At 42.6% G+C, this 18302-nt stretch overlaps 1 protein-coding gene across 3 annotated transcripts in view; it reads right to left on the bottom strand.

The window, feature by feature from the left end:
- LOC126395262 (unconventional myosin-XVIIIb-like) overlaps window positions 1-18302 on the bottom strand; it is a 73117-nt gene that overhangs the window by 26524 nt on the left and 28291 nt on the right. For all 3 annotated transcript variants that reach the window (XM_050052588.1, XM_050052589.1, XM_050052591.1), the window contains 15 exons: window positions 16712-16792; window positions 14991-15111; window positions 14725-14872; window positions 13706-13889; window positions 13464-13614; window positions 10106-10215; window positions 9953-10018; window positions 9738-9866; window positions 9092-9235; window positions 6848-6937; window positions 6630-6749; window positions 6325-6430; window positions 4783-4907; window positions 4519-4673; window positions 1316-1439 (listed from right to left, as the gene is read on the bottom strand). In XM_050052588.1, coding sequence (XP_049908545.1) covers window positions 1316-1439; window positions 4519-4673; window positions 4783-4907; window positions 6325-6430; window positions 6630-6749; window positions 6848-6937; window positions 9092-9235; window positions 9738-9866; window positions 9953-10018; window positions 10106-10215; window positions 13464-13614; window positions 13706-13889; window positions 14725-14872; window positions 14991-15111; window positions 16712-16792 — 1854 coding nt within the window. The remainder of the gene's footprint in view (window positions 1-1315; window positions 1440-4518; window positions 4674-4782; window positions 4908-6324; window positions 6431-6629; window positions 6750-6847; window positions 6938-9091; window positions 9236-9737; window positions 9867-9952; window positions 10019-10105; window positions 10216-13463; window positions 13615-13705; window positions 13890-14724; window positions 14873-14990; window positions 15112-16711; window positions 16793-18302) is intronic.

Here is an 18302-nt window from a genome sequence, read left to right as displayed (position 1 = left end):
CTTTGACCGTCACTTTAGTTTTTATATGACACACACTTTTAGAAATGAGTGGATCTTCAAGTGTTCGAAGAGAAAAAAGAAAGCGTCATGGAGTGTCGTTCCTGTGGGCTACAGCAACACTAAACCCCTGAGCTTGCCTGAGAAGGACTAAATGCACAAAGCTGCTATTTTTAAATATCCCATGGAGAGAGACTCTCACTGCAGCCTGTTCTATTTTGTTCTGAAAAAGTCGGCGTGCAGCCTCGTTCTGTGGACGATAAACAACATGCAGACTGATAAAGGAGGAAATACAGTGAGTGCTGGACGGAGCAGTGAGTGACAACAACCCCGCCCACATTTAAGAGCACTGTCTGCGGTGGAAACACTAGGGTCTAGGTACCATGTCTGAAGGGTTACTGTTGGTTCCAAAGGTACAATACTGAAAGTGTTTGATGGAAACGGGGCTTTTGGTTATAAAATAAGTTTTACTCCATAGATAATTACAGGTGTATGTTGTATGTGATTATTCTTAAAACTGTACTTAGTTAAAGTTTGAGGTGTTTGTACTTTACTTGGGTATTTCCCATTTTCATTTGCTTGAGACTTCTTCACGACATTACAGAGCAAAATATTGTACTTTTTCCTGCACTATTTACACTTTCAAGTATATTGGATTTAATTATAGCGCCCCCATCAGGCCGACTGAGGTCTTCAGGCTTGAACTCCTATAAACAATAAAGGGAGCATAAGTGGATGACGGGACTCTTTTGGCTTCATGCAGGAGAGTTTCTGCAGTGACAGGTCGGATCATTCTGTATTTCATGGGGGATATAATGATATAAACCTTTTAGAGAGCCATTAATATTTATAGTCTGTCATATGTCAAATGTACTGTTGACTCCACACATCTGCGACTCATCAATCTATGATGCAATTTGCGTCTTTTCACAGGCATGACACAGCTCCATGAATCACATGTGACACCTGTAATTTCCACAATAGATTATGTGCTCTATTCCAGGTTAACGTGATGAATGATACCCGTTGACATTTCATCATCAACGTTTCTCTTTGTGTATGCAAAGTGTTTGCTGAGGGTATTGTCTCCAACACAGAGAGCTGAGATCACAAACACATTAATAACTCATTATGTCAATATGTCATTAACACAACGCACAGCAGGACTGAACAGCATGAAGTATCTGCTATCTACACACAGGACATGACTCGTCAAACCGAAGAGATAATCAGTCGTCCCAACTGTTTCTCAGTCGGATTTTCTTCATGGTTTTGTATAAACGTGGACACACAATATACAGAAGAGTAAAAAACCCACCTGTAGGTTGCGGCGCAGAGTGTATATTTCAGTCCCCAGAGCTGTGTTTTCCTGAACGGCTTTGTCCTTTTGCTCTCTCTCATTGTCAGCTTCTTCCAGAGCCTGCGTCAACTCACTGTCAAATCTGAACAAACACACAGCAGACATATGTATTAAAGTACAGCAGAACTGCTTTTATTCAACAGCCCTGAAGGAAAGTGGGGAAAAAAAAAGAAGTAAAAAGGCAAAAGTATCACCACGGAAGCTAAGCAATGTTCTGCTGTGGACGGGGGCAGCAGCAAAACATATTTTATCCACCTTAAAATAGTTCATGTGTACGCTATTTTTGGAGTATTTTAACTGCCCTTTCTGACTGGGAACTGAAGCAGTCATGGTGCTCTCTTTAAAGCCACACTCCACTGACAAAAACAGTAATTTTACCTCACAGAACACAGGAGCTGCTTGTCTACTGCTGCCTACATCGGTTAGTTAGTTTGTGTTATCGTGTGACTTTTGTCATTTAAGAGTTCGGATTCACCAAAGTCAAACAATGACACAAACAATCTAACCGATGGAGGCAGTGGTAGACCAGCAGCTCTCGTGTTCAGCGAGCTAAAATGACTGTTTTTGTTAATGGAGTCTGGCTTTGAAGAGAGAAATATAATGGGCTGTCTGACAGTAAGGTAAAGCAGTGAATATATATTAAATATAGCGTACACTTCAAATGATTAAAGTGGATAAAATCTGTTTTGCTGCTGCCCCCATCCACAGCAGTAAGCTTTGTTTAAACTCTCACAGGACACTGTGGTGCTGGCCTCCATAGATAGCGTCTAAGCTACGAGCGTGCACAGAGGCATTTATACTCAAGTTGTTCACTGCAATATAACGCCAGGTGGCATACAAACACAATACTAGGTGGATAAGCAGGATCAATAGCCCCTTTTAAACAGGAATTGTGCAAATTTGCAGGAAAGCCCAATCAGTCTTTTTTCAGCATTGGCAGTATAAAAACAAAATCGGGGAGTGCAGCAAAATGCCGCCTACCTACTTTTGTTTATACAGAATGCGCCTTTTTCGGGGCAATGGGGGGCGTGAGCAATTACAAAACGTGTAGCTCAGCGTGTGATGTAAACAGTGACGTGGGAGGGAAGCCACGGCTGGTCAGGCGGCAGTAGTCAGACGGCGATTCTCTCGTAAATCGGCCCGTTCTTCACCGTCCCCGTCATCTGACGGTTAATGGCCTCTTCGTTTGCGAGGGCAAGGAGGGCGCGCAATTCCTTGTCTCTCCAGTTGTCATCTTTACAGTGTCTGTCAGGTTTGCGTTTCCCTCTTGCTACTAGCTGCTCGCTAATTCCTGCTATCAGCTGCTAACAGCTCCTCCCACAAGTCTTCAACAGCCCCTCCCATTGCGGAAGGCCGCCTCGGTCTGTTTAAACTAAACGGATTTCGCCAATATGTCTACCCTACGAGGCGGAAAATCGGGCGCCTCAGATCAACTCGCCTTTCCGCCTCTGTGTGTCTAAACGCTCACAGCTTGCCAGCAAATCGGCCCAACGTTCGCAGATAATCTGGCAGTGTAAAAGAGGCTAATGAGTGTTACCAGGAATTTGCTGGAAAGGCAGGCTGCCTAGCAACAGTAGTACCACCAAACATTGCATTAATGTATTGTCATTATTACTGTCGTTGACCTCCGAGTCAACTGCAGCAAGCATTTCTTTCCAAGAATTTAAGGCCACTTGACTGTTCCTGGAGTCTCTCAATGGACTTGTCTTCTCTGTTGTTCTGTAAAGTGCAGCATGTGTAGCGGGCACATAGTAGGAAAACTTCAGAGATGCAAAATCAGGGGAAGGGACAACTTTCAGAGCCAACAGGGGTGATAACGTCATTTTCTGGTGTGCAAAGCTAGCACTGGGGACACTACGATGAGTATACACCACATAGTACATTGCTTAACTTCCGTGGTGGTTCTCTGTCTGCTTCTCCAAACTGGGAGTGTACCGACTATGATCTAGTGGAGGGAATACACTGACTATGGATAAGTACTTCATACAGCCCCATTTCAAAAAATCTAAACTTTCCCTTTAAGTAAAAGTAGCAATACTACAGTGTACAAAAAAGTCCTGCATTCAAAGGTCCAGTGTGTGACATACGGAGCAGGTCTTCGTCTATAGAGAACACCATGTTGCACTGCCATGTTTCTACAGTAGCTCAGAGCAAACACTGGCTCTAGACCGGGCCATTCACGATTTTGCGTTTTCATGTCAACCACCCTAGTTAGAAACCGAACGGTGATGAGCAACATTGGGAAAACATCAATCTTTTAAAATGAAACTGCTTTATTCAGTGTTTTACTGGTTTAAATCACCTGGTCTGTTTGTTTTGGAGAGGAAGAGACCTCTGTAGCTGCTGGTATAAACCTCCTGAGCAATGAACACTGAAGGAATTCTGATCAGGAGAAGTTTCAGCTCGTTGCAGTCCTCATCACTAAATACAACTAAATTATAGTACCAAAAGAGTCCTTGTTATGCAGAATGCCCCATTTCAGAATAATATTGGATTATAATTATTGATGCATTAACATGTTCTTCTCTGTAATGTTGCAGCTGGTAAAGGTGGAGCTCGTTTTAATTACTTTGAGTGCCTCACGTCATTTAAAAGTTTCACAGCTGAGGACACAAAAGACGTCTAAATTAATCTGCTGAGAATCTTTAACTGTTATTAATCACGCTTTTTAAACCAACCAGAGCGTGACCCTTCAAAATAATGTCTGGTTTGAACTCTCCTCCTGTTTCTTTTCTCCAAACACCTTTTCAGAGTCAAACCAATTACAGAACAGAACCTTTTAGATAAACTCTTAATGCTATTCCTATCACTGGCAGTAATGCTGTTAACCCAACACTCATCCGCATTAAGTAAAATCTGATAAAAGCTCCCTGCTGACCTCAAACAACTTCAGTTTCATGAGGAAGAATAAGCTCGACTTCGGCTTTTTAAACACAGCGTTCACTTTGTATCTCCAGACATTTGTAACCTGCTGATTTCTGATTGAATTAGTGATGCTGCCCATTTCCTTTTTAAAATGTTGATAACTGCCTCCTTTGTCTCACTGATATTAAGATTGGAGTTCAAAACACCGTATTTGTTCTTTGAGACATAGTGAGAAAACTGATTTAAAGATAATACTAAGGGGACAAACAGTGTGAGAGGACCAGGTGGACACATACCTTCTCTGTTTGCGGTCCAGCTCATGCATGCGGCTCTGCAGGCTGTCGGTGAGAACACGGGCATCCTGGAGGTCAGAGGTCACGCGGCGACAGTGGCGTTTCAGTTCTGTCACAGTCCGCCTGGACTGCTCCAGCTGGGCCTGCAGTGTCGCCACCTACACACACACACACACACACACACACACACACACACAGAGCGTTATTACCTTCAGACATTTAATCTCCCATCAGTGTTTCCGTGCACGTCACAGTGTCCTGTCTCACCTTGGTATCGAGCTGTTGTCGGGTCTGTCTCTCTGTCTCCAGTTTTTCCTCCGTCTGCTTGAGTCGTCTGCGGACAAATTCAACCTCCGTCTGGCAGCACTCCAGCTGCATGGACAGCTCACTTTCTGTGTGAGGGGGGAGACGGATTCGACTTTCTCAGAAGTGACGGGGTCATTTTAAACATGGTAACATTTATTTGACTTTTCTTTTAGCCTGAAACCAGCAGGGGTGGAAGAAGCATTCAGATAATTTACTTCAGTAAAAGTGCTGATGACACACTGTGATAAACAGTACGAGACAGTCCTGCTGAGTAAGGGTATGCAAGTAATTTTAGCAAAATGATCTAAAAGTATTAAACGTATGTATTTTGCAGTAAAGTGTTCCATGCTGTCAGTGTTTTACTTTTCTCTCTGATGGTTTTGGATTAATATTACTGTTGCATTAATGTGTACGTTGCATTGCACTGCTGTAGATATTTAAGGTTGTGTAGTTTAATTTACAGTGATACATCATATTCTATAAGATCATCATATGCTCGTAGTGTAGCTGTCCTGTGAGAACCATGGATCTCTAGAAAGTCAACTTTTCATGGTGTCAGAAAAACGGACATTTTCAGTTTTGTGACGTTGCATTTTCCAGCTGATCCAACAGAGTTTTTAAAGAGTTTATTTAGCTTAAGAAGGAGGGGAATTTTCTGATTTTGTTTTGGGGATTGCTGTGGCCTGAACTGCCTGATTTCACAATAGCTTTTCAAAAAACTTTTTTGCAATAAAACTGCGGGAGTAAGTGAGAACTCCAAGGAGCAAGGGGCATGAGCACATACGGTGAGCAGCAGCAGTGACCCACCATCCGGCACATCCTCAGGACGGAAACAGAGGGCTCAGCGGGGATGGAGCACCAGCTGCTGCAGGCACACATGCCGTCTGCGGCCATTTTGACTTGACCAGCAGACTCAAAAAGGTGATGTGCTTTACGCTCTAAAACCAGCTGCCTGCGATTTGACCAGCTTAATCACAGGTGACACCATCAGCCGGCTTGAGTCGAGCATAGACTAGCCAGTTCACACCGCTGCAACTTTTCTCTGTAACGTTCTAAAATGGTTTCGTCACATTGCAGATCTTTAATCTGAACTGGACTTAAGAGACACAAAATGGCCGCAAAATGGTTGTCAAAAAGGAACCCTAGAAAACTGCAATATTTTCCTGTCACAGGCATTTATCCATAGCTAGTAAAGACAACACTGGCCTGCGTCACATAACTTCTTCTTTGTCACACTTAGCGATTAACAACAAGTCTGTGCAGTTAAGAGGTGATTTTGTGGAAACCTCATGGAATAAAAAGTAGGAGCTATTTAGTTCTTGCATGAGGCTCATTGTTCTCACTAAATCATAATTTCTATTTTTACACAATAGCTGAGCCACTCCTCTTGTAACCCCTGGCAACTGCAGAGGTAAAATGGCCTACAGTAAAAATGACAACAGACACATGAATGATTTTGGTGTTTTCTCAGACGACACTCTAGCAGAGCCTCCTGATCTTTACCTGTCGCTGTTCCTCGCTGACTCTCAGTGATCTTCGCTTTCTGTTTCTCCTCCTCCAGCTGCTTCTCCAGGGTTTCCATGGTGACTTTACACTGGTCTAGACGAGCCTGGCGTTGAGAGAGAGAAAAGAGATGTTTAACAATAACGAGGACGAAGCAATCATTCCAGGTGTGTGACAGAAAAGTATTAAAGCAAGAAGCTCAACAGATCTCTGCAGCCAGGAGGTGAAAAGTGTCATAAAGTCGTTCCTTGGTTCTCGTGCACTGAGGAGTGAGTAATAGATTACTTTTTCAACAGTCGGTGTACCTGCAGGTCTTTGTTCTCCCTGCTGAGTCGGATCCTCTCCGCCCTCTCAACATCCAGAGCCTGACCCACAGCATCGCCACGGAAACGCTCATCGCTTAGCTCAGATGTCACAGCTGTAACCTACACACACGGATTACAGCATGAGCAGTGTGTGTGTGTGTGTGTGTGTGTGTGTGTGTGTGTGTGTGTGCGCGTGTGTGTGTTGCAGCAGAACAAACCTTGGTCTCCAGGCTGTCTGCAGTCTGCCTCAGCTCGTTCCTCTCCTTCTCTGATTTCTCCAGGCGTCGTCTCAGAGCAGATATCTCATCCTGACAAGAAGAAGAAGAAGAGCATCTCACAGAAGCGTCTTTTAAATCACGTCTAAAAAAAACATGTTTTATGAACCCTTTGTTGCCATAATTTCTATCTTCCCCTGCCATGACAGACCACCTGTTGCTCTCAGAAGATGCAGGCGCAGTCTGAACTCCCATTATTGTGACAAATCAATTTGATTCCTTGTGATAGGTTATGTTTTCGTGTCTTCACCTGCAGGCACACTCACTCTGTGTCTGAAATACTGAAACTTTACACTCTTTAAAACACTGGTAGAAAACCATACAGGTTTGGGCGGTTTGGGTAAGCTTGTTATTAAATATCACTTGTTTCGGGCAGGTGGATAATGATGCAGCGTTCTGACTAAGTTATTAATAACTTCCAAATATGTGCAGTCATCCAACATCTGCCTTCTCTTTCTCTCTCTCTGTGTCTCTGTCACACAGCGAGCGCTGCTGCACTCAGGCTTTCCATTATTCGGCTTTTGACCAGGAAAATCTGTTGAAGTCTGATTTAAATCTCTCCTGTTATAACATCCAAGAAAAATATTCCCCTCTACAGATATGCAGGCCTAACATTGTGTCCTAACAGAAAGCAAGCATCTCTCGGTCTACACTGAATCTGTTAAATATGCATTTCTGTGACATCATGTAAATGGACCACAAAGGATGTCAGCTCTGTGATTAAGATCATGCTGAAGATGTGACCCCTAAAAACCTAAATCACCTAAAATAATGCTGTAGCAGTAATCAGGTGCTTTTCCTATTTCCTTCTTTAAAGAATACCATTCTTAAGAAATAAAATACATGTCATTTGTAAACTTTTATTTACTGAGTCGATGTGAAATCAAGGGCTCAGGTCTTGTTTCAGTATTGGAGGAGGGACACATATGAAACAGGAGCCCCTTTTACACTGCCAGATTTTCCACGAATGTTGGGCCGTTTGGGCCAGCTGCGAGCGTTTAGACACACAGAGCCAGATTGGCGAGTCGATCTGAGGTGCCCAATTTTTGGATGACGCCGCACGTGCGACCCACTGGCGGTGGATAAACAGGAAACAGCTGATAGCAGGAATTAGTGAGCAGCTAGTAGCAAGAGGGAAACACAAACCTGACAGACACTGTAAAGATGAGCAACTGGGGAGACAAAGAATTGCGCGCCCTCCTTGTCCTCGCAAACGAAGAGGCCATTAACCGTCAGATGACGGGGACGGTGAAGAACGGGCCGACTTATGAGAGAATCGCCGAAGGACTGACCAGCCGCGGCTTCCCTCCCACGTCACTGTTTACGTCACACGCTGAGCTACATGTTTTGTTACTTGCTCACGCCCCCCATTGCCCCGAAAAAGGCGCATTCTGTATAAACAAAAGTAGGCAGGCGGCATTTTGCTGCACTCCCTGATTTTGTTTTTATACTGCCAATGCTGAAAAAAGACTGATTGGGCTTTCCTGCAAATTTGCATAATTCCTATCTAAAAAGGACTGGGGTTTGGGAGTCCTCCGCCAGAAAATCATGAGCATCAAACACTTAATTACTTGAAAGCTGTTTAATTTTTTATTTTTTTATTTTTTTGCACCAGTTAGAGCCTTTTCTGCATCAATTTATGGTATAAATGTCTTAAATTCTGTCAAAGTAAAAGTCCACTGCTACTTTCATGTTTCCATTGGGGGAGGGACAAATGCAAATGATCTAAATCTTGAGGGAGACATGTCCCCTGTGTGACAAGTACAATATTTACCTCTGAGATGTAGTCGAGTAAAGCAGAAAGTAAAATAAAATAAATTAAAATATTCTGTAAAGAACCTCATATTTGAACATCAATATCGTGCATGAGCACTTTGTGGACTTAGTTTAATTCCATCACTGTTGTAGCAGCAGTAAATCCAGAAAATAATCAGACACAAACCCCTCCTTAAAGCACAACGTGCTGCTTTTACACTTAAATGAAATCAACACGGTCATTAGTTAGCTTCAGACCTGTTGGTAGGTGGATTCTGTTACCTTTAGGCAAAGCCAAGCTAACTGTTTCCACCTGTATCCTGTCAGACTTTTTGCAAGACAGCAGAAAGTACATTTTCCTAAATGTCAAACTACTCTTTTAACAGCTGATAATAACTGTGTGTCTGTGTGCGCGCGCACGTGTGTGTGTACCTCTTTAGCCCGGAGCCTTTCGTTGTCCATGTTGACGTCAAGCTGAGGACGAATTTTGCAGAAAAGTTTCCACCAGCTCCACTTGGAAACGACCCTGAGAGCCCGCAGGTTCCTCTGCAGACAGCGGACCGCCATCTGCTGCACCTGGAGACACACACACGCACACACTGTCAGAACTGAATTTTAACTCCTCATTTTTCTCTGGTCATAAATTTATGCAGTGACTGTTATCTGTTCATGTGCTCCAAAGTAACAAATAACTCACAATCTGGCTGCTGGTTCTGTGTGCGTTTTAAAGGGACAGTTCACCCCAAAATACACACTGTTCCTCTTTCCTTTAGTGTTATTCATCAATCTAGATAGTTTTGGTACGAGCTGCCGAGTGTTGGAGATATAAGCCATAAACATACTCCTAACATACTCCAGATAATGTTCATATAGGAACAATTTTCTTTCTACCAAACTACAGCTCCCAACAATATCACCACACAGAAGTAGGCGTCTATCTACTCACGGACAAAAGCCCTCACCTGGCCTGTGTCTCTTCAGCTGCGTAGAGCTTTAGGAGCAACCGTTTGTCTTCAGCATACAGAAACATAGAGACTAGATCTTCAACAGTCAGTCACCATCACAGAGCAACACTAACCTTGAGTTTGCGGTACTTCTGACGTGCCAGATGTGCCAGGCAGGCGGCCTGCAGATAGACCAACCAGCCGGTGACCTGCTGGTCCCTCTGCTGCTCCAGGTAATGCAGCACACCTCGCTTCATGAACACCTGACACACGGCAGGAAGAAGATCCATGAGCCACATCACATCAGCTGGATTCATGTTCTGCTGCTTGATTAGAAACATGTTCTCACCCTGCTGGCGCCCACCACGACGCTCTTTTTATCCAGATCCAACTCAACCAGTAACTCCTCCACCGCCTGAGACACAGAGACAGGAAACATTTACTCAGAGCTGAAAATCAAAGACTAAGTTTATGTATGAGCTGCTGTGATGTTCCACCTGACCTTCCTCTCATCATGGCTGACGAACATTGAAGCGTAACGTTTCATAATTGGAGGAGACAACGCCTGGAAGTGACACCTGAAGTCACTCAAAGTCATGTGCTCTGGATAACCTGAGAGAAAGAGAAATCCAGAATTTAGATTGTTTAAATGCAAGCTGCGTCTGGAGTGGACAGACAACAGGCTTGGGCGGTATCACAGCATTAAGGACTTGCAGATTATTTAAAAATCTCAGCAGTATGACTTTAAAAACCTCAAGAAACACAGAAACTCCTCTTTCTACTAAACTAATACAGAGAGGCTGTATTGAGATGATGTGCACAGCACGTGCCACCAAAGGTCAGTCTGTAATGTTGCCAGTCTCCACAGCAGGGCTATTCAATTATAAATTCAATTGGGCCGGATTTTAAAACCAGAAAATGTCAAGGGGCCAGACATTTTCAGCAGCGAGCAACCTTCTGGAAACTTTTTTTTTTTTAGCTTTTGGTAATGACAAATTTAAAACAAACGGAAATTAATGTTAACAATGATTTATTATCATTTCACGATTGAAATAAAAAAAAGTGTGTGTGTGTGTCTGAGCACGTGCGTGTGCTGTTTGGGGGAGGTCAGCCCCGACATGCAGAGGGCAAGAGAGGCTGCAGCATGATGATGCACAAAAGCAAAACTTTAAAAAGTAACAATAAAAGAGCCGATAATGTCGGAGCTCATTGTTGCTACGGTCTTGATTAATTTTGCCCTTCTTTGGGCTGTTTAATACATAATACGTGTCTCGGTGCCCATCCCTGGCCGGGCCACTTAGAGGTTGCTTCAGGGTTGGGTGTGGCCTGTGGGCTGCCAACTAAATAGGCCTGCTCTACGGTCTACTGTCATTGTCTCAAGAGGAACTTAAGAGGGTGTACGGATGTATTTTTCTGTTTAATAAAGGCCTACTCTTTGCCAACTTTTAAGAGTGCGGAGGCAGGTTGCATCTGGAGTTACTAACCAGCACTGTATCATAGCCTCCTTAGCAGAAATCCCAAGTTTGGAGCTAATGTTCTTGTAGGGACTGTTTTTTAGGTGTATATTAGTCATGTGTCCATGTGACAGATGTAAAGCTCTGAGTAGCACTGCACCAAAATGATCTATTTCTTTTCCATTATTGTCGAAGTGTCCTTGGGCAAGATACTGGACCCCAAATTGCTCCAGATGGCTGCTCCATCAGTGTGTGAAAGCGTGTGAATGCTCACTGAGTAGCAGGTGGCACCTTGTATGTTAGCCTTGCTCACCTGTGTGTGAAAGTGTGTGAATGGATGAATGTGACGTGTAGTGTGAAAGCACTTTGAGTGGTCAGAAGACTGGAAAAGCCCTATACAAGTCTATTTATCATAGGCCGATATCTAAGGAAGACAGACGGGCTTTCCACACATTTTCATGGACAAAATTTCAAAACTTTTTCATGACTTTTCAAGAACCCATAATAATTTTTTTCTTGCCCCACTTGCCCAGTATTTTACATACATATCATATGCAAACTCTCTTCAAACATAACATCAGTTAGCTGGCGTACATGACAGGAGAGACGGAACGTTGGGAGAAGATGAAGAAACGTACGTGATGGCAAACAAAATGTTGCTAGAGCTACATCACATCGTCATTAAATGAAAGGATATCCATGAAAAATTACTGTAACAAGTTCACTACGTACAACAAAATTCCATAATTTTACCAAAATTTTTAATGATTTTTTTACTACTTCAATGACTTTTCCAGACGTGGAAAATGTGACTGTGAAATGCCATGACCTATGGAACCCTGTATATAACAGCTATGAGTGACTGTTCCCAATTACATGACATGTAGTGCATGTTGCTGTGTTACAAAAGTTTAATTTTATCTCAGGGCGCAACCATCGCACCCTGAAAAACAGGTGTTTGGGAACACTTGCACATCGCTACTGCGTCACTCTTGCTTTTGAGTGACGCTTCTGCCCTTCGGAGAATATGTGTAATAATTCCTTTCTAGAAATTCTGTGAGTGTATTTTCTTTTCATTCATAACACTAAAAAGATTAAGAGAGCTTGTGAAACACAGCAAACTCAGCACCAGGAAGGTACGAGAGTGTAACAAAAATAGAAATCACCCAAGCCTAATGGACGATTTACAAAAACATTCAAGGTAAAATTGATCTCCAGAGTGTTTTGAAGAAAACATGCTGTTTAGTGAGATGAAGTTATTGATCTGTGCAGAAACTGCAGCAGATTAAAAGTTTTAACAAATTAGAGGAATTCCAACAGACAGCAGAGAGGACAAAGTGAGTCATAAAAGCAATACTGTGGGGAATCCAACAAACAAAGACACACACACACACATCTTTGGCTTGTTAAACACAAACTATGTATTTTATCTGGTTCACACAAAGGTAGAAGGATTACCCATCAAAAGACAGTTAATTTTAACTCATAAAATTGTGTTTATTCCTATTCATTGGATGCTATTCTTTCATTGTTAGATTGTGTGGTAATATTTTTTGTAGCAAATCAATTCATCTTTAAAATGTATTTATCTTTGAGATCTTTGACCAACTGGCATTACTGCTGTGATTCAGGATGGAGGTCTGCACGTCACACACGTGTGTGCATCAGTTAATAAATGTTTTATTTTTAACATGCTGTATTGATCTGTCAATGTGTGTCACAGCAGTTCTAATTCTGACAAATACAACAATAAACACTTATAAACGTCCTTATATCTGCTCACAACTACTATGAAAAAAACAACGACTTTGTGCTCTGTATCTTACTATATGTTTTACCTTACATTTTACAGCAGAAGACATTTATGAAGTTCTGAGTTTTTGCGAACTGGATGAAATCTGCAGCATCAACAAAGTTTTTACAGCCAAACATTCTGTAATCCTGGGAAATATATTTAAGGGACCTCAGAGATGACACAACGTGTTTAACAGCCGAAGTCCAAGGTCACAATAAAACCGCATTAAATCCTAGTAATCCATAGAGAGAGTGCCAAGGGCACACACAAGAAGTATAATGACATAAAGGTGATAAATTTAAGGGCACAAATTATTAAATCATGCACAAACTTCATCTAATAAATGCCTAATGGGGTGAAGGGTCCACTGCACATATTCTTTATTTTGAACTGTGAGCTTTAACACACTCCTCGGTCAATATTTTGCACATTCGAACCTCTTTGTTTGTATAGCTCTTTTCATTTTGTATATTTTTCTATTTTCCATTTATGGTTTTTGACTTTTGCAGTACTTGTTTTATTATTTTTCCTTTCTGGACTATGCTATGCTCCAAATACCACTGCAAATTCCCTGCATGGGAAAACCTGATTCTGATGTGAAATGTGCTGACCTGTGCGGTGGAACTGCAGGGCTGACAGGATCTGTGTTGAGTGCAGCTGGACTCTGAGCGCTGGGACGTCAAAACTTCCACTATCGTTCTTTGCATTCACACACTGCAGGAACACCGGCTTGGCTCTACGGATCAGGTTCACCAGAGCATCCTGCAAGGTACGGAGAGAGAGACAGAAAGATCAAATCAAGAGATACTTTGAAAGTATTCTCAGGAAGTAATGCATGAACCGATGCACTTACCGCCTGTAGTTTAACTGCGATGCTTTGGGAGAGTCTCCGTATGGCCGCCATTCCTCCGCTGAGGGTTTTCCTGATGGTGCCGTTCCTCTGCAGACAGCGCTGGCTGCCGCCCTCCAGACCCCCCAGACCTCGACACAGAGGGGGCAGAGAGATCCTTGGAGAAAACATGGCTTTCACCTCCCCTCTGAGGAAGACAAAGAGAGAAGCTGGCCGTCACATGGACACAGTAATCAGATCACCAAACCGCACTCACTGATATAAACAAATATTAAGGTAAATAAAATCCTCTGCAAAACAACTGATGTGTGTTCATTTATTTCAACGTGGGGCTATTATTGTAGCAATAGTATGTATGTATAAATTAAAACCTATATAACCGAATCATGTGGGGATTTAATATTGAAAGGACAGACACAGGAAGTGTCCACGCTCAACAGTCAGACAGGAGTCAGGTTAATTTCCAGGGCTGGTACCTGCGGTTATTCCACAGGCTAGTTAATAACATGTCGGGCAGGAAATCCAAAGTGTGGGATCATTTTGAGAAGGTGAAGGACGAACCCAAGGTGATATGTAAACTCATCTTCATTGGTCGACTACAAACATGACGTATCATCTGAAACATGGAAGTAGCTACATGCCCATTAGCCCACAGCGTCATTAACAGGCGGCTCGCTCAGTGTGTGACGTGCACTTGTAGATAAAATATAGGCCTATATTAATGAAGGTTCATTAGTACGGTTTTGTATTTCTCTGTAATGTAGCACAGTGTTAACAATGTTACTGATACTATTCTTTCTCACACCTTCAACTCAAACCACCAAAATATATCATTTAATCATTACAGTCATATCAGAAACATGCAGGAGACTAATGGGCCTAAATGACTAGTCGACTAGGAAAATTCTGTCGGGGGCAAAAGTACACAAAAGTATATATAGCAGCCTGCAATAAGATGTTCACTCAGTTATGACATCCATGTGTACCAGCGTTCAGCCTCCTCAGCCTTTAATCACACTCACATGGTGGAGTTCTGAAGCACAGAGATGGCGTTCAGAGCAGACGGGTTGCTCTGGATCAGACCAATCCATCCAGTCAGGTCGTATCGGACCGGGTCAGAGCCCATCAGGTGGTTCACCTCAAACTGCAGCGGCTGCTCGCACTGACGCACTGCAGGGGCACACAATACTCACAAATCACCACACTGTTCAATCACACACTCTCTCCACACACACACACACACACACACACACACACACACACACACTGACATCAAGGGATGTTTTACCAGTGTTGCTGTAATACTGAGAGACTCTCTCCAGGACGCTGTTCTCACTGGAGGTTGGTGTCAACATCTCCTCATCCAGAACCCATAACAGACCTCTAGGGTCTCCATCTGCCGCACGGACCTTAAATACACACACAACATGTATATATTTAATTATATATAATTACCACAAAGGAAAACAATGATCTTTTTGCAGTTTTTCAAAAATGAATTGTCCTAAAGCTCTGAGAATTTTTGGCACTGTCAGAGTCAAAAGAAGAAAGAAATAAAGCAAGAAAGAAAGACACAAAAGAAACATCTTCCACCATATTAATCTTCTTAGGAGGAAACAACAGGGTAAAGCAATAAATATGTAGCCTATACAGTATGATGTTGTACATAATGCTGCATTTTCCATTGTCGGTACAAAGAAAAGTATAGATTAAATGATGAACATGCAGAGAAAGTGCACCTCTCAGGCTGCCAACAGTAGTTTAGAGCCAAACCCAGGGCAAATAACATCTAATCATTCCCCACTTGTTGCTGCTGGTAGAGCTCATTGCTTCAAGTGGACGATAACAACTTAACTTAAATGAGCAAAATTTTTAAACTCGTCTTTTCATTTGTCTGGAGTTCAGCAGATGGGCAGCGAGTTTCACGCTGATCAGAAAATCAACCTGAAACTACAAAACACGGGTGCCCAAACTTTTTTGATTGGTGGCTGGATGTGATTATGTGAAAACATCTGGGGGCTAGCTGCGTCTTGCGTCACACAGGTTGAAAAAAATAAATAACAAACAAGCAAATAAATGAATAAAAATCCCATAGAAATGAGACAAACACAACTGTTTCATTCTTCAGTGGAAAAGTAATCAACTTTCCACTGCTCCTGAAAGAGGCAGCCTTTGCTGTTCACTTTACTCTCCTTTGTTGTGACCATGTCTGCTGCCTCGCAGGAAATATCTGTTGTTAGGTAACCGTTCATTTGCTTGTTTGCCTTTTGTTTATAAAAACACATTAGTTTCGTCTGCATAGTTCCTACTTAGAGCTTGTTTACACATTGTATAATAGCCCTGCCATTGTGGGGGAATGGAAAAAATGCAAAGTGTTCTTACTTGATTAAGCAGTATTGTGTTGTGGGCCACATGTAGTGTATTCTGAACAACAAGCCACAGGGACATTTAAAAGCAGTCAGTGGGCCATGATTGGCCCCAGGGCTGGACTTTGGACATGCCTGCTATAAAGTCTGGATGAAGAGGCAACAATAGGGATTTGAAAAGTGAGTGGGATGTGTCCCCTCACATCCCGTATGGAAATTGCTCTTGCTTGGCTTCATGTTTTGGAGATTTTGTAGAATTCTGCCAAGTCAAGTTAAATCTTTTCTTTTTTAGAGCTTGTTAAAGAGGCACTCCAGCTATTTAGTATTGTACGTCCATAAAGCTACAAAACAGAACGGGGAAAAAATGAAGCCACAGAGGCCGAGACATCCTGACCTTTAGTCCTCAGTATGGGTAAAGCTTCAAAATCCTACGTTAACCAAAAAGCAACTGAGACAAAATGCAGAACATGTAGTCATTACAGGGCTCTTTTATCAGACTAGAAACAGCCCATCAGAGTGAGCCACAAAAGATATTACACAACTGTTTTCACAGGTTGAGTGATGCTCCTGCTGGCCTTCATGAATCCTCATTCTCAGGTTGATATGTGCTTTGCTGTAGGTGTGCTCAGTGTGAGCTGTGTACCTGTGGAGGCGGCTGGTCAATAGCAGACACCACCTCGGCAGGACTGTTCTCTGGACACTCCAACTGCACTGAGATATTCTCCTGTAACACAAAACACCAGTGGAGCCATTTAATACCATATTATTTAGCATTATTCATCTAAATCTGAATTATCAGTGCCACTAAACCGTGTTGATGCACTGTGTTTCAGTCTAAAGAGAGGTTATATGTTCTTTATACACTGATACTCCCTGAATATCTGAGAAAATGACAGCAACAAATCCTTTTAAGGAGCCCCAGAGGGAACATGAGCTAAAAAAATGTTTCCCCCAAACCTCTGGGGCGCACCAGGTTTGACTGATTGACTGAATTTATTTGATTACTAAAAACACACATTTATTTCCCCACAGCAGTCGTCACAGTCATCAAGGATTTAATCACAATGCAGCCTGACAGTTTATTTACAAACCTACATGTTCCAGCCTCGCTTCAAAATATAAATCAGGCTACAAATGGTAAGATAAAAAAGAACTTCATTAATCCCGAGGAAAACTGCTGCAGGACTGTTGATTGAATTGCTTTAGAAGAAATTATCTTCTCGAGGACAGAAAATGTTCTCTAACGTGAAGAGAGATTTTTTCCACTGAAGAGCAGCAGAACAAAGAAATGAACCAATCAAACTCTCCAAGAAGTATTACACTGCTGCAAAGAGCTTTTCATAACACTGTGCTGTCTCTGCAGCAGAAAGACACAAATACTTTTGAGACTGATGCGACATGACCAGAGAAAATAGAAAAAAGAGCTGTGGCATTGGCTTTTGCTTAAGAGGCAGAAAACCTTTAACTACCAGAATGTACTGCATTACATTAGACCAATAAATGTCCACAGTGGTAGGTGGCGTAACGCGAACTCATCCATTTGAGACAATGGTGGCCGGCTGGTAACAAATATTGTGTTAAAGTTAAACAATAAGCTGGGGGGCCGTGTCTTGATCTGCTTCTATACCCATCTGGTGCTTCTCAAAGTCAAGGAAGGATCCTTAAACAGCTAAATTTCAAGGAGTCTATGTCACCAAATCCAGCTGAAGGACTGTTCCAATGTCAAGGATCCTTCAGATTCTACCGAGGACTGAGTCCTTCATTCAGGGAATTGTCAAGAATGTGTGTGTCCTCAGTGAACATGAACTACCCACAGTTCCTTGTGCATGATTTGCTGGAACTGAAGGTGGGGCCTCTTCAATGAGGCACATCTGGGCGCTCGCTGGCCTGTTTAGATGTGTGTTAACTGAATACTAGGAAGGAGCCTTGCTTAGCTTCTGTAGGACCCAACTTGGAAGGTCCCATCCTACCAAGGAAGCATCCTTGACTTTGAGAAGCATGAGCCCTTTTAAAACAGGAATTGTGCAAATTTGCAGGAAAGCCCAATCAGTCTTTTTTCAGCATTGGCAGTATAAAAACAAAATCGGGGAGTGTGGCAAAATGCTACCTACTTTTGTTTATACAGAATGCGCCTTTTTCGGGGCAATGGGGGGCGTGAGCAAGTAACAAAACGTGTAGCTCAGCGTGTGACGTAAACAGTGACGTGGGAGGGAAGCCGAGCCATCAAACTGCAG

This window comes from Epinephelus moara, chromosome 9 (assembly GCF_006386435.1).
Source record: "Epinephelus moara isolate mb chromosome 9, YSFRI_EMoa_1.0, whole genome shotgun sequence".
NCBI classification, from domain to species: domain Eukaryota; kingdom Metazoa; phylum Chordata; class Actinopteri; order Perciformes; family Serranidae; genus Epinephelus; species Epinephelus moara.
Note: the sequence above shows the minus strand (reverse complement) of the source record. Positions and strands in the feature narration are given on the sequence as shown.